This window comes from Natator depressus, chromosome 1 (assembly GCF_965152275.1).
Source record: "Natator depressus isolate rNatDep1 chromosome 1, rNatDep2.hap1, whole genome shotgun sequence".
NCBI lineage: Eukaryota > Metazoa > Chordata > Testudines > Cheloniidae > Natator > Natator depressus.
Window position 1 is genome coordinate 346,946,677 of NC_134234.1, and position 14,198 is coordinate 346,960,874.

The following is a 14,198-nucleotide window of genomic DNA, read 5'->3' on the forward strand; positions in this document are numbered from 1 at the left end:
GGCCATTTAGGAATCTGAGGCAAAAATTGGGGATTGGTCCTGCTTTGAGCAGGGGGTTGGACTAGATGACCTCCTGAGGTCCCTTCCAGCCCGGATAGTCTATGATTCTCTCGGGTGACATGGTCACGTGCCTCTGTAGGGCCCCTGGAGCCATTGTTCCCAGGCTGACCCACAGCTTCGCAGGAAGACTAAGCTCTTTTACAGCCCACTGTCTCTTGCTGATGGCCATCGGCCCTGGCCCCGTTGGGCTTTTCCATTGTTGTGCCTGCAGTGTGAGCAGGGGGTGTCACCCAAAGAAGCACGGTTGAAATACAGATCGATGGTCAGTACTCCTGCCTTCGGATAGCAGACGATACAGGTCCACGCTGGGTAATCGCATGCAGTAAATCAGACCCTTGCCAGTGACCCCTCGCAAGAGTTGTCTTGCATAGATCGTATCTTAATGTCCTATTCCTACCACAGCATATTTTCATCAGGAATATGGAGTATAATGTCACAGGGCAGGTGCCCCGCACTGAGGTCCCAAGCACGGCCCTGCCGCTGGCACCTGTCCACCAGCGCTGCACCGCTGGCCGAGAGGCTGGCGCAGGGGAGCCGCCATCCCATGCGACGCTGCAGGAAGGGGGTGCTAGGGGGATGCAGGCAGGGCAGGAGGCCCCAACCTGCCTGGGTCAGGAGCTGCAAGGCAGCGCAAGGCGTTCTCTGGGCAAGGGGACTGAGTGTCAGGGCAGAGCGTGGGTATTGGCAGCGAGGGGCTGGGCCGGGGGGGATCTCCCATCGCTCTGGGAGCCAGGAGCAGCTTGTGACCCATTCACTGGCACCGCCTCCATCCCAGCCAGACCCTCTGAGCAGCGTTCACGCCAGTCTGCAGCTGGTATCGCCCGTCCTATCTGTGCCACTGATGGCAGCTGCCCACGGCTGGTGATCTCCAGAGCAGGGAGCTGCCAAGAAAGGCAGTGACTTTAGCAGGGGGTTCTGACGCACGGGCTCTGCCCAGAGGCGGGCGCCGTGCCGGAGCCTGGGTGTCAGGCACCCCTACTGCGGGGTGCGGGCACTCTGCAGTTGCGCAGAGCGGCGGGAGTGATTGATTAACATGGCATTGCACCGGGCGGGAAGTCCGTCTGCGCGGCAAACCGTAACTGTACCTTGCAGCGCTGAAAGCTACGCGTCGTTCCCGCTCTCACAGCTCTCTTGTGCGGTAGATCAGGGTCAGCAAGCAAACCGTGCCAGGCTTCCGAACAGACCCGCGTCTCCAGCCGTCCCCGCTCGGACTGTGCGCGCCAAAGCTTACTTCTGTTGCCTCCCTGAGGCCAGCGCCGTATCGTAAGGGCTGCTCTTTGCTGGCGTCTCCCGTGTTTACAAGGGGAGCTCAGATGGACGGGAAGCTTTGTGGTGCTGCACTGGCAGGAGAAGAGGGCCCTGGTGCAGTGTGCCCGGGGCCTCGCTCTTGGGGCTGCGCGCTCGACTGCTGGCTGAGCTCTCTTCCCACTCTCTCTGATGCTCGCGGCCAGGCCGCTTCATTTAGCCAGCTCATCAGATCTCCCAAGTGACGCTGGCACCAGCCAGGTCAGCGGGGGGTGGGCGGCCTGCCAGGGACCCCCCGGCTGCTGCTGTCGCGAGGCCCTGGGAGCACAACATTGGGAGCAGTGCTGCAGGAGGCGCCATCCACCTGCTACTTGGGGTCCCCGGGGCCCATTGCACTGTTTGCAAGCGTCTGAGCACGTGCCCCGGCCACGCCCCGACGTGGGGAACCACATCCCGCAGGGTCAGCTGGAGATGGGATGCTGGCGTGCGGCTGCTGCTGGGAAGGGCTTTGGCCTGGCAGGTGCCCGGCAGCAGTGCGGCCTGGTGAGATTTTTCCAGCCCCCTTAACCCAGAGGGGGCCAGCTGCCCATGGATGGGGCGCCACCATCTGCTGGCACTCGTGTAAGGTGTGCGCGGGAGCCTCAAGCCCTGGCTCCTGGATCCCGGAGGCCAACAGCTCCGTGCAGGGGAGGAGGCACCAGGGAAGTGACTCAGCGAAGCAAAGACGAGTCAATTAAAGGCTTGTGCTCCCCATGGCTGGGGGAGGGGAGTGGGTGCAGTGCGGGGAGCAGCTGTCTGGGAGGAGAGCAGGGTGGGGCGCCAGCGGGTGAATGAAGTAAACTGAATTTAGGCCACTTTAAGTCTGAATAAAGAACATCCACATGGGGTTAATACGACTTAACTGACCCGCTTTGAACCACACCTTTAGTTCATGCGGATTTACTTTCCTGAATATCCCTGTGTAGACAAGCCCTTAGCAATGGCTCCGTTCTCAGCCAAAGCCGCCTGGTGTGTCACAGAGCCACTGGACCGGTGCCGGGCCCCCAGCTTTGGACCAGTCTTTGGGCAGAACCTCTGTAATGTGCCAGCCCCCCGGGGTCTCACTCCTCCTCCAGGGTAGGTCACGTGGCCTCACCACGACCTGAGACTGAAGCCGGGGCTCCAGCCTCCCGCTCCGCTGGGCGAGTCCTGCCGAGATGGGCCCTGGGAGAGACAAGGCCACGATACCGGTAGCTGTGCGCTCAGCCGCATTGCAGGGAGGCTGACGCAGCGTGATCAGGACAGCCGGGTGTATTAGCCAACGGGACACGGCCTAGGGGCCTTCGAGGCTCTTCTGCTCAGCCCAGAGCCCAGCCAAGCTGTGGTGACTCCCACGTTCAGGCCCCCTCTCTCTGGCTCCTTCCTTCATTCCCAGGCTCATCCCCTCTCTCCTGCCTTTGTACTCGAGCTGGGGTCTGTGCCCAGCTTCCCTGCGGGGTGGTGGGGAAATCCCCCTCCCTCTGAGGCCTTGCTCGCCAGGCCTGGTGGTTGGTCTTCTGGGATTTTCCCTTGATACGGGCCGGCCTTGGCCAGGCCTTTTAATGACCCATTTAGGGCGCTCAGCAAGCTGGGCGCCACAGACACACCTGTGTCTCCTAGTCTGCCCTGAGAGCAAACTTAATCCTTCCCCCACCCCCCAGGGAGCCCTGCAACACGTAGAGGTAAACTGAGGCACGCAGCGGCTTCTAAACATAGAAAAACTCCCACATGGTCCCGTGGTGTTGCGGGCAGGGACCTGTGGCAGCATCTGACGGCAGGGCCTTGGAAGCCTCCCTTCTAGTGGGCAGGGTGCTGTGGGAGCCAGCATAGAGTTTGGGGGTGCTCCAGTAGGGGGGCCCTGCGTCTCCCCCTGCTGGCCCGGCGCCAGCCCCTCCCCCCACTGTTGGCTCTCTGCAGGTGGTGACTTACGCAGCATTCGAGGGAAGGGCATGTCTTTCGTCCCCGAGCAGCCCGCCTGCCCCGCCGATTCGTGCGCCAGGCCTGCCCCGGCAGCTGCTCCGCCCCTTGGTTCTCGGCCGGCTGGGACGGAGGGGGGCGGGCAGGGGCTGTGTTTGGAGACACTCGTCTCCCCTCCCCAACCCTCATGGCTGCTCACCCTGGTGCCAGAGCAGGGACCTAGACAGCCGTTTTGGCCCCTCTGTTGGGAACACTTTGGCCTAGCGTCCAGGCTGTGCCAGTGACGGGTGCCTTGCCAGCCCCTGGTGTCCCCGCGGCTGTCTGCTTGGTGCTTGGGTCGGCGCTGATCGCTTTGCTGAACCATGCCGGCCCCAGAGGCAGCGTGGGGCTGAGCACAGAGCCCAGTGATTTAGATTTTGCTGGAACGTGGCTGTCCGTGGGGCAGAGGCTTTCCTTCCCAAGCGGTCGACGCGAGCCCTCGGGCGGGAGCCGGAGTGGTTTGGGGAGCCCCTCGGGGGAGCGGCTGCGAAGCCCCAGTGGCTGAGCTGCAGCTGGGGGTGTGCTACCCCTTGCCCTGCGGCTGCGTGCCCACTGGCCCTGCCCCTCCCTATGCTCCCCCAGCCCCCCCATGCTCCCCCAGCCCCCCCACCCCTGCTCCTCTTGTCCCTCCTTGTCCTCCTGCCACTCGGCTCTGTGCCCGCTGGCCCCACCCCTCCCCTCCCCTCCCTGTGCTCCCCCTGCCCGCCGGCTCTGTGCCCGCTCCCCCCCCCCGTGCTCCCCCTGCCCGCCGGCCCCGCCCCTCCCTGTGCTCTCCCTGGCCGCACGCTAACCGGCCTGCCCGTCTGTGCCCACAGGTGGAGGTGGAAGTGGAGGGCATGGACAAGGCCGGGAACTTCATTGGCTGGCTGCACATCGAGGGGGTGAACCTGTCGGTGGCCCTGGTGGAGCATGCGCTCTCCAAGGTGCACTTCACGGCCGAGCGCAGCTCCTACTACAAGGCCCTGCTGGCCGCGGAGGAGGCCGCCAAGCAGAAGAAGGAGAAGGTAAGAGACGGGGGCTGTTCCGCGGGAGAGGGGGCGTGGTCCCTTCCCTGCCTGGGGCTTTCCCGCTGCGTCCCCCAGCACCAGGGCGAAGGGGGCCTCCGCCAGCCCAGCCCCCCCAGCTGTCCTCCCAGCTTCTTACCCTACATCCCTCCCTCCGACTCCTGGAGACCAGGTGGCTGGCAGTGCCCGCCTGCGGATTGCTGAGCAGTGGAGGGCGCTGGGAACGTGCCAGCATGGGTCCCAGCCCAGCAATACCCACTCGCCTGGCCTGGGGTGGGATCCCGCTCGGCCGCACCGCCACGGCCTTCTGGGGCCTGCCCGGGGGGCACTAGAGAGCAGCCTGGGGTTTGCCTCGACCAGCTGACGTGGGCAAGCTGCTGCTGCCGTGTACCCCTGGGGAAGGCAGCCCCTTGCCCTCCGCCCTGGGGCAGCCCCGGCCAGAAATAGGGACAGGCCGTGCACAACACGCGGGCCTGGTGAGAGGTCCCTGCATCCCTGGAGATCCCGGTCGTGCCCCAGCTCCACCACGCAGCGGCAAGGCGAGAGGTCGCCGGGGAAACCTCCTTTGCTCCCAGCGTGGTGCCTTCTTAGCGGGACAGGTGCTAGGGCGTGAGCAGGCAGATGGCTCTGGGAGGGAGCGGGGCCTAGGGTTGTAGTGGGGCACTCAAGGCTCCTAGGTTCTGTTCCCAGCTCCGGCGCTGCCTCTCTGAGTAGGCCAGATCACCACCTCTCCCTGCACCTGACTCCCCTTGGGCTGGGGTGACGAACTGGGGCGTCACTCCCTCCGCTGCTCCTGGCGGCTGAGCTCAGTGCAGTCACCAGGGTGCTTTGTACCCCTCCCTCCGCCCCCAAACTCCCTGTGCACCCTCCCTTCCCCCATGCCAGGGGCTCTGTGTGCCCCCTCTGTCACGGGGTCCCCGAGCGATGCTCTGGAACTGCCCCCTACGAAGCCAGGCAGGACTCGGGTGCAGGAGACACAGCTCACACAGCTTCCACCTTCCTGGGTCTGACCTCGGAGCATTCAGCATCCTCTGCCCCTCCGTGCGCTTCCCACAGCGAGTCCACCCAGGCGGGGTCCTGGGGAAGCCAAAGGGTCCTGCCCCCCAACTCCGCAGTCAGACGTGACTCTCAGCCAGCCAGTAAAACAGAGGTTTATTAGACAACAGGAACATGGTCTAACACAGAGCTTGCAGATGCAGAGAACAGGACCCCTCAGCTGGGTCCATTTTGGGGGGCAGTGAGCCAGACAACCCCGTCTGCACTTCACTCCATGTCCCAGCCAGCCCCAAACTGAAACTCCCTCCAGCCCCTCCTCCTCTGGGCTTTGTCCCTTTCCCGGGCCAGGAGGTCACCGGATTCCTTTGTTCTCCAACCCTTTAGCTCTCACTTTGCAGGGGGGAAAGTACCAGGCCATCAGTTGCCAGGAGACAGAGTGTTGGCCATTTATGTACCCTGGCCCTTTGCTCTGCAACCATTACACCCCCTTATCCCACCACCTAGAGATTTAAGACATGCTTAGGGGAAACTGAGGCACCTCTACAGTATTCAGAGGGAACATTAAGAACAGTCCCACTTCATCACACCCCATTCCTTCCCTCTCCCCGTTCCTCCCCTCCCCCATGCCAGGGGCTCCATGTGCCCCTCCAATGCCTTCCTTTCCTACCTACCCCCCAGGTGTCGGCGTGTTTAAGCTGTATTGGGAGGTGGCGAGAGATGAGATGGGGGGGGGGAGTGCTGGAAGGGGTGAGGTTCTGCTGGGATCCGTAGAGAATTTGCCGTGCCGGAGGCTGGGGCTCTGCTGACCAGACACCAGGGGCTCCATGTGGCCCTCACTCCCCCCAAACCAGTCGGGTCCTGCCGTTGATGCCCAAACACCGCCAGTGGTTTGGAATTGATCGGCCGGGGCATGGGGATGGTCCCGTGTGGCCCCAGCTGGAGATCCTGCCCCGCCCCCGCGCCGCCCCCAGCCCCTTCCCAGGCGCCACCTCCAGCCCCGGCGCCGCTCCGGAAGCCCCAGAGGAATCTCGGCCGGGGTGATCCAGTGGCCTGGCGGGTCCATCCCAGCACCAAGCTCCTTCACCCCACCGGCCCAGTCAGGGGATATGGCCGGTTCCTGCATTGACGTCTGCTGCAGCCCCGGATCCGAGCGGGTGCTCTCTGCTGCTCCGCCCCCTGCCCTGGCGGAGCCGTCCCAGCAGGGCGGTGTGGGGGGGTTGCTGCCCCACTGGGCCCCATGCAGCCCCACATGGACTGTCAGGTAGCTCTGAAACATGCGTCTGTGGGGCAGCAACTGCCTGGGAGCCTCCCGAGTTTGGCTATGTGCGGGGTGGGGTCCTATAAGCACCTATAAGCCCAGCCCCCCATGTCCCAGCGGGAGGGCAGGCCAGGGCCGTGGGGCAGGGAAATGCCCTTCCCTGGCATGCAGGCAAGCTGGGGGTGCTGCATGTGACCCGAGTCCCTGCACACCTCCTTGCACGGCGAGGCTGCGGCCCGAATTGGCCGCGCTCCGGAGCCCATCTTGTCGGACAAGAGCAAGGGGGCGTGGAGCGAAATGGACAGCGGCACCTTCAGAGTTGAGGCTGGGAAAGCCTCCTCCGCGTGGAGCCGAATTAGCCTGTGGAACTGTGAGAAAGCGGGACTGTTCTTAATGTTTCCTCTGAATAGTGTGGAGGTGCCCTTGTGGCTTAGTACACGCAGCACTTATTAGGCTTTTAAAGCTCAGCAGACTATTCTGGTGCTTGTATTTTGCCTGTTGCTAGTGTGTTGTTGGGAAAGGATGGAGCAACTCTGTCTGATCAGGGTGAGATCCTAGCCAGGGCACAAGGAGAGCAGGAAGGTGATGTGATTGTGTTACCTACTGAGGGTGTGGAAACCTGTAGCAAGAAGGAAAAGATTCCTGAGCTTGTGTGTGGCAAAGGGAAGGAGAATGCTTCTGACCTTTTATCTAGGAAGTCTGTCAGTTTGCCTGAAAGGGGATTGTGTAGAAATCCGCCGGATGGGCCAGAGGTAATTCTGGATGCAAGGGAGACCCAGAAAGAGTCTGTTGTTGCTCAGGAAAGTGTTCCTCTAGAGGAAGCCCTAGGTGAAGAGAGTAAGAGCAGAATTTCTGGGAGGGGTGAATTGTTGCATAGAAAAGCCCTAGGGAAAGGAATTCTCATGGAGTCTTTGCAAGCAGTTTACTGCAACTGAAGGGTGTGAAAGTGATTTAATCAAGAAAGTTTCAGTTCCTAATGGCCAGAAATTTTCTGTTGTGAATGGATCCACTGACTGTCCTGTTGAAAGACCCAGGGTGGATAGCTTTGAGGTCTCAGATGAAGTGAAAGCTGTTAAGAAAGTTAAACAGTCCTCTAACCAAGTGGCTGTGTTTGGCCAGCTTGTTGGGGAGAAGACCCAATGCCAGTTTGACCCCCTGGGGTTTTGGGGATGGCCAAAGGGCACGGGCCGCATAAACCTTCCCACCTCCGGCCTGCAAGTGCTATCGACCACCCGCGACCTAAGGGAGGGCGTGAAACTGGAGGGGTCTGGTGTAACTCCTACCAAGGAATGGGAGAGATGCTGGGGCATTCATAGAATCATAGAATATCAGGGTTGGAAGGGACCCCAGAAGGTCATCTAGTCCAACCCCCTGCTCGAAGCAGGACCAATTCCCAGTTAAATCATCCCAGCCAGGGCTTTGTCAAGCCTGACCTTAAAAACCTCTAAGGAAGGAGATTCTACCACCTCCCTAGGTAACGCATTCCAGTGTTTCACCACCCTCTTAGTGAAAAAGTTTTTCCTAATATCCAATCTAAACCTCCCCCATTGCAACTTGAGACCATTACTCCTCGTTCTGTCATCTGCTACCATTGAGAACAGTCTAGAGCCATCCTCTTTGGAACCCCCTTTCAGGTAGTTGAAAGCAGCTATCAAATCCCCCCTCATTCTTCTCTTCCGCAGACTAAACAATCCCAGCTCCCTCAGCCTCTCCTCATAAGTCATGTGCTCTAGACCCCTAATCATTTTTGTTGCCCTTCGCTGGACTCTCTCCAATTTATCCACATCCTTCTTGTAGTGTGGGGCCCAAAACTGGACACAGTACTCCAGATGAGGCCTCACCAGTGTCGAATAGAGGGGAACGATCACGTCCCTCGATCTGCTCGCTATGCCCCTACTTATACATCCCAAAATGCCATTGGCCTTCTTGGCAACAAGGGCACACTGTTGACTCATATCCAGCTTCTCGTCCACTGTCACCCCTAGGTCCTTTTCTGCAGAACTGCTGCCTAGCCATTCGGTCCCTAGTCTGTAGCGGTGCATTGGATTCTTCCATCCTAAGTGCAGGACCCTGCACTTATCCTTATTGAACCTCATCAGATTTCTTTTGGCCCAATCCTCCAATTTGTCTAGGTCCTTCTGTATCCTATCCCTCCCCTCCAGCGTATCTACCACTCCTCCCAGTTTAGTATCATCCGCAAATTTGCTGAGAGTGCAATCCACACCATCCTCCAGATCATTTATGAAGATATTGAACAAAACCGGCCCCAGGACCGACCCCTGGGGCACACCACTTGACACCGGCTGCCAACTAGACATGGAGCCATTGATCACTACCCGTTGAGCCCGACAATCTAGCCGGCTTTCTACCCACCTTATAGTGCATTCATCCAGCCCATACTTCCTTAACTTGCTGACAAGAATACTGTGGGAGACCGTGTCAAAAGCTTTGCTAAAGTCAAGAAACAATACATCCACTGCTTTCCCTTCATCCACAGAACCAGTAATCTCATCATAAAAGGCGATTAGATTAGTCAGGCATGACCTTCCCTTGGTGAACCCATGCTGACTGTTCCTGATCACTTTCCTCTCATGTAAGTGCTTCAGGATTGATTCTTTGAGGACCTGCTCCATGATTTTTCCAGGGACTGAGGTGAGGCTGACTGGCCTGTAGTTCCCAGGATCCTCCTTCTTCCCTTTTTTAAAGATTGGCACTACATTAGCCTTTTTCCAGTCATCCGGGACTTCCCCCGTTCGCCACGAGTTTTCAAAGATAATGGCCAAGGGCTCTGCAATCACAGCCGCCAATTCCTTCAGCACTCTCGGATGTAACTCGTCCGGCCCCATGGACTTGTGCACGTCCAGCTTTTCTAAATAGTCCCTAACCACCTCTATCTCCACAGAGGGCTGGCCATCTCTTCCCCATTCTGTGATGCCCAGCGCAGCAGTCTGGGAGCTGACCTTGTTAGTGAAAACAGAGGCAAAAAAAGCATTGAGTACATTAGCTTTTTCCACATCCTCTGTCACTAGGTTGCCTCCCTCATTCAGTAAGGGGCCCACACTTTCCTTGGCTTTCTTCTTGTTGCCAACATACCTGAAGAAACCCTTCTTGTTACTCTTGACATCTCTTGCTAGCTGCAGCTCCAGGTGCGATTTGGCCCTCCTGATATCTTTCCTACATGCCCGAGCAATATTTTTATACTCTTCCCTGGTCATATGTCCAACCTTCCACTTCTTGTAAGCTTCTTTTTTATGTTTAAGATCCGCTAGGATTTCACCATTAAGCCAAGCTGGTCGCCTGCCATATTTACTATTCTTTCGACTCATCGGGATGGTTTGTCCCTGTAACCTCAACAGGGATTCCTTGAAATACAGCCAGCTCTCCTGGACTCCCTTCCCCTTCATGTTAGTCCCCCAGGGGATCCTGGCCATCTGTTCCCTGAGGGAGTCGAAGTCTGCTTTCCTGAAGTCCAGGGTCCGTATCCTGCTGCTTACCTTTCTTCCCTGCGTCAGGATCCTGAACTCAACCAACTCATGGTCACTGCCTCCCAGATTCCCATCCACTTTTGCTTCCCCCACTAATTCTACCCGGTTTGTGAGCAGCAGGTCAAGAAAAGCGCCCCCCCTAGTTGGCTCCCCTAGCACTTGCGCCAGGAAATTGTCCCCTACGCTTTCCAAAAACTTCCTGGATTGTCTATGCACCGCTGTATTGCTCTCCCAGCAGATATCAGGAAAATTAAAGTCACCCATGAGAATCAGGGCATGCGATCTAGTAGCTTCCGTGAGTTGCCGGAAGAAAGCCTCATCCACCTCATCCCCCTGGTCCGGTGGTCTATAGCAGACTCCCACCACTACATCACTCTTGTTGCACACACTTCTAAACTTAATCCAGAGACACTCAGGTTTTACCACAGTTTCGTACCGGAGCTCTGAGCAGTCATACTGCTCCCTTACATACAGTGCTACTCCCCCACCTTTTCTGCCCTGCCTGTCCTTCCTGAACAGTTTATAACCATCCATGACTGTACTCCAGTCATGTGAGTTATCCCACCAAGTCTCTGTTATTCCAATCACGTCATAGTTCCTTGACATCACCAGGACCTCCAGTTCTCCCTGCTTGTTTCCAAGGCTTTGTGCATTTGTATATAAGCACTTGAGATAACCTGTTGATCGCCCCTCATTCCCAGTATGAGGCAGGAGCCCTCCCCTCACAGACATTCCTGCCTGTGCTTCCTCCCGGTATCCCGCTTTCCCACTTACCTCAGGGCTTTGGTCTCCTTCCCCCGGTGAACCTAGTTTAAAGCCCTCCTCACTAGGTTAGCCAGCCTGCTGGCAAAGATGCTCTTCCCTCTCTTCGTAAGATGGAGCCCGTCTCTGCCCAGCACTCCTCCTTCATGGAACACCATCCCATGGTCAAAAAATCCAAAGCCTTCTCTCCGACACCACCTGCGTAGCCATTCGTTGACTTCCACGATTCGACGGTCCCTACCCAGGCCTTTTCCTTCCACGGGGAGGATGGACGAGAAGACCACTTGCGCCTCCAACTCCTTTATCCTTCTTCCCAGAGCCACGTAGTCCGCAGTGATCCGCTCAAGGTCATTCTTGGCAGTATCATTGGTGCCCACGTGGAGAAGCAGGAAGGGGTAGCGATCCGAGGGCTTGATGAGTCTCGGCAGTCTCTCCGTCACATCGCGAATCTTAGCCCCTGGCAAGCAGCAGACTTCTCGGTTTTCCCGGTCAGGGCGGCAGATAGATGACTCAGTCCCCCGGAGGAGAGAGTCCCCGACCACCACCACCCGCCTTCTCCTCTTGGGAGTGGTGGTCGTGGAACCCCCAACCTCAGGACATCGCATCTCATGCCTTCCAACCAGCGGAGTCTCCTTCTGCTTTCTCCCCCCAGACATATCATCTGGTCCACTCTCCGCAATGGTACCTGTGGAGAGAACATGAAAGCGGTTGGTTACCTGTGTCTGTGTTACTGGAACCCGGACATTCTGCTTACCTCTTCTGGAGGTCACATGTTGCCAAGCTTCTTCACTGGCCTCTTGGCTCCTCTGTGCAACCTGCTCTATATCTATATATTCATGGGAATGTTGGTGGCTTCGAACTTCCCCAGGTCATTGGCTAAAGTGACCCCTCTCAGTTTGGTCTCGTAGGGGGGAGAGATGTGACAAAGCGGGACTGTTCTTAATGTTTCCTCTGAATATTGTGGGGGTGCCTCAGTTTCCCCTACGCAGTTCTTAAGTATCTAGGTGGTGGGATAAGGGTGTATGATCGTTGCAGAGCCCTAGAGGGCAGGTGTGTGCAGGGGTCTGGACACAGAGAATGGCCGACACCCTGTTTCCTGGCAACTGATGGGCTGGGCCCTCACCCTCCCCCCCCCCCCCCCCAGCAAGGTGAGAGCTGAAGGGTTGGAGAACAAAAGAATCAGGTACCCTCCTGGCCCGGGAAAGGGACAAAGCCCAGAGGAGGGGGGCTGGAGGGGGAGTCAGTTTGGGACTGGCTGGGGACATGGAGTGAAGTGCAGACGGGGTTGTCTGGCTCACTGCCCCCCAAAATGGACCCAGCTGAGGGATCCTATTCTCTGCACCTACAAGCTCTGTGTTAGACCATGTTCCTGTCGTCTAATATACCTTCTGTTTTACTGGCTGGCTGAGAGTCACGTCACGTCTGACTGCGGAGTTGGGGGGCAGGACCCTCTGGCTTCCCCAGGAGCCTGCCTGGGTGGACTCGCTGTGGGAAGCACACGGAGGGGCAGAGGATGCTGAATGCTCCGAGGTCAGACCCAGGAAGGTGGAAGCCGTGTGAGCTGTGTGTCCTGCAGACAGGCTGCTCCCAGAGAGGAGACTTCCCCAGAGTCCTGCCTGGCTTCATGGGGAGCAGGTCCAGAGCATCACCCAGGGACTCCGTGACAGGAACTTAGTGTTGCAAGATGTCGGGAGGCTGGGAGCCGAGCAGGACTCAAGGAACGTGTGGGTATTGGGTAACAAGGACATCCAGAGCTCAGGCAGCGGGCGGCAAAGCAGCCCAGCTGGGCACAGTGTCTTGCAGCGGTTGGCTGGCGTTCCAGTGAACAGAGCTGCGTGGCTTGAGGTTTTAAATACCATCCGCCATTGTGGGTATTGGCAGGTGAAGGTGGGAGACAGCGGCTGGAACAGAGCCGGAGGGGGAGCCCAAGAGGGCAGAGCGCCTGGCCAAGTGAGTCTGGCGTTGGTTTAGTTAATAAGTGTCACGGAGTGCCCGGGCGATGCTCTGGAACTGCTCCCCATGAAGCCAGTCAGGACTCTGGGGCAGTCACCTTCCGGTGAGCAGCCTGTCTGCAGGGCAAACAGCTCACACGGCTTCCACCTTCCTGGGTCTGACCTCGGAGCATTCAGCATCCTCTGCCCCTCCGTGTGCTTCCCACAGCGAGACCGCTCAGGCGGGGCTCCTGGGGAAGCCAGAGGGTCCTGCACCCCAACTTTGCAGACAGACGTGACTCTCAGCCAGCCAGTAAAACAGAGGTTTATTAGATGACAGGAACATGGTCTAACACAGAGCTTGCAGGTGCAGAGAACAGGACCCCTCAGCTGGGTCCATTTTGGAGGGCAGTGAGCCAGACAACCACGTCTGCCCTTCACTCCATGTCCTAGCCAGCCCCAAACTGAAACTCCCTCCAGCCCCCCCCTCCTCTGGGCTTTGTTCCTTTCCCAGGCCAGGAGGTCACCTGATTCCTTTGTTCTCCAACCCTTTAGCTCTCACCTTGCAGGGGGGAAGGGTCCAGGCCATCAGTTGCCAGGAAACAGGGTGTCGGCCATTCTCTGTGTCCAGACCCCTGCACACACCTGCCCTCTAGGGCTCTGCAGTGATCATACACCCTTACCCCACCACCTAGATACTTAAGAACTGCATAAGGGAAATTGAGGCACCCCCACAATATTCGGAGGAACCATTAAGAACAGTCCCACTTCATCACATCTCTCCCCCCTTCGAGATCGAACTGAGCGGGGTCACTTTAGGCGGTGACCTGGGGAAGTTCGAAGCCACCAACGTTCCCATGGATGCCCCAGCGTCTCTGCCATTCCTTGGTAGGAGTTACACCAGGCCCTTCCAGTTTCACGCCCTCCCTTAGGTCGGGGGTGGTCGATAGCACTCGCAGGCCGCATGTGGGAAGGTTTCTGCGGCCCGCCCTTTGGCCACCCCAAAACCCCAGGGGGTCAAACTTGGATTGGGTCTTCTCCCCAACAAGCTGGCCAAACACAGCCACTTGGTTATAGGACTGTTTAACTTTCTTAACAGCTTTCACTCCATCTGAGACCTTCTCAAAGCTATCCACACTGGGTCTTTCAACAGGACAGTCAGTGGATCCATTCACAACAGAAAATTTCTGGCTGTTAGGAACTGAAACTTTCTTGATTAAATCACTTTCACACCCTTCAGTTGCAGTAAACTGCTTGCAAAGACTCCATGAGGATTCCTTTCCCTAGGGCTTTTCTATGCAACAATTCACCCCTCCCAGAAATTCTGCTCTTACCCTCTTTACCTAGGGCTTGCTCTAGAGGAACACATTCCTGAGCAACAACAGACTCTTTCTGGGTCTCCCTTACATCCAGAATTACCTATGGCCCGTCCGGTGGATTCCTACACAATCCCCTTTCAGGCAAACTGACAGACTTCCTAGAT

General features: G+C 58.0%; 1 protein-coding gene across 1 annotated transcript in view; it reads left to right on the forward strand.

Moving 5' to 3' along the window:
• Positions 1-14,198, forward strand: part of SND1 (staphylococcal nuclease and tudor domain containing 1) — a 494,703-nt gene that overhangs the window by 457,365 nt on the left and 23,140 nt on the right. Inside the window, exon 17 of the mRNA XM_074942785.1 lies at positions 4,095-4,283. Within this exon, the coding sequence (XP_074798886.1) occupies positions 4,095-4,283 (189 nt within the window). The remainder of the gene's footprint in view (positions 1-4,094; positions 4,284-14,198) is intronic.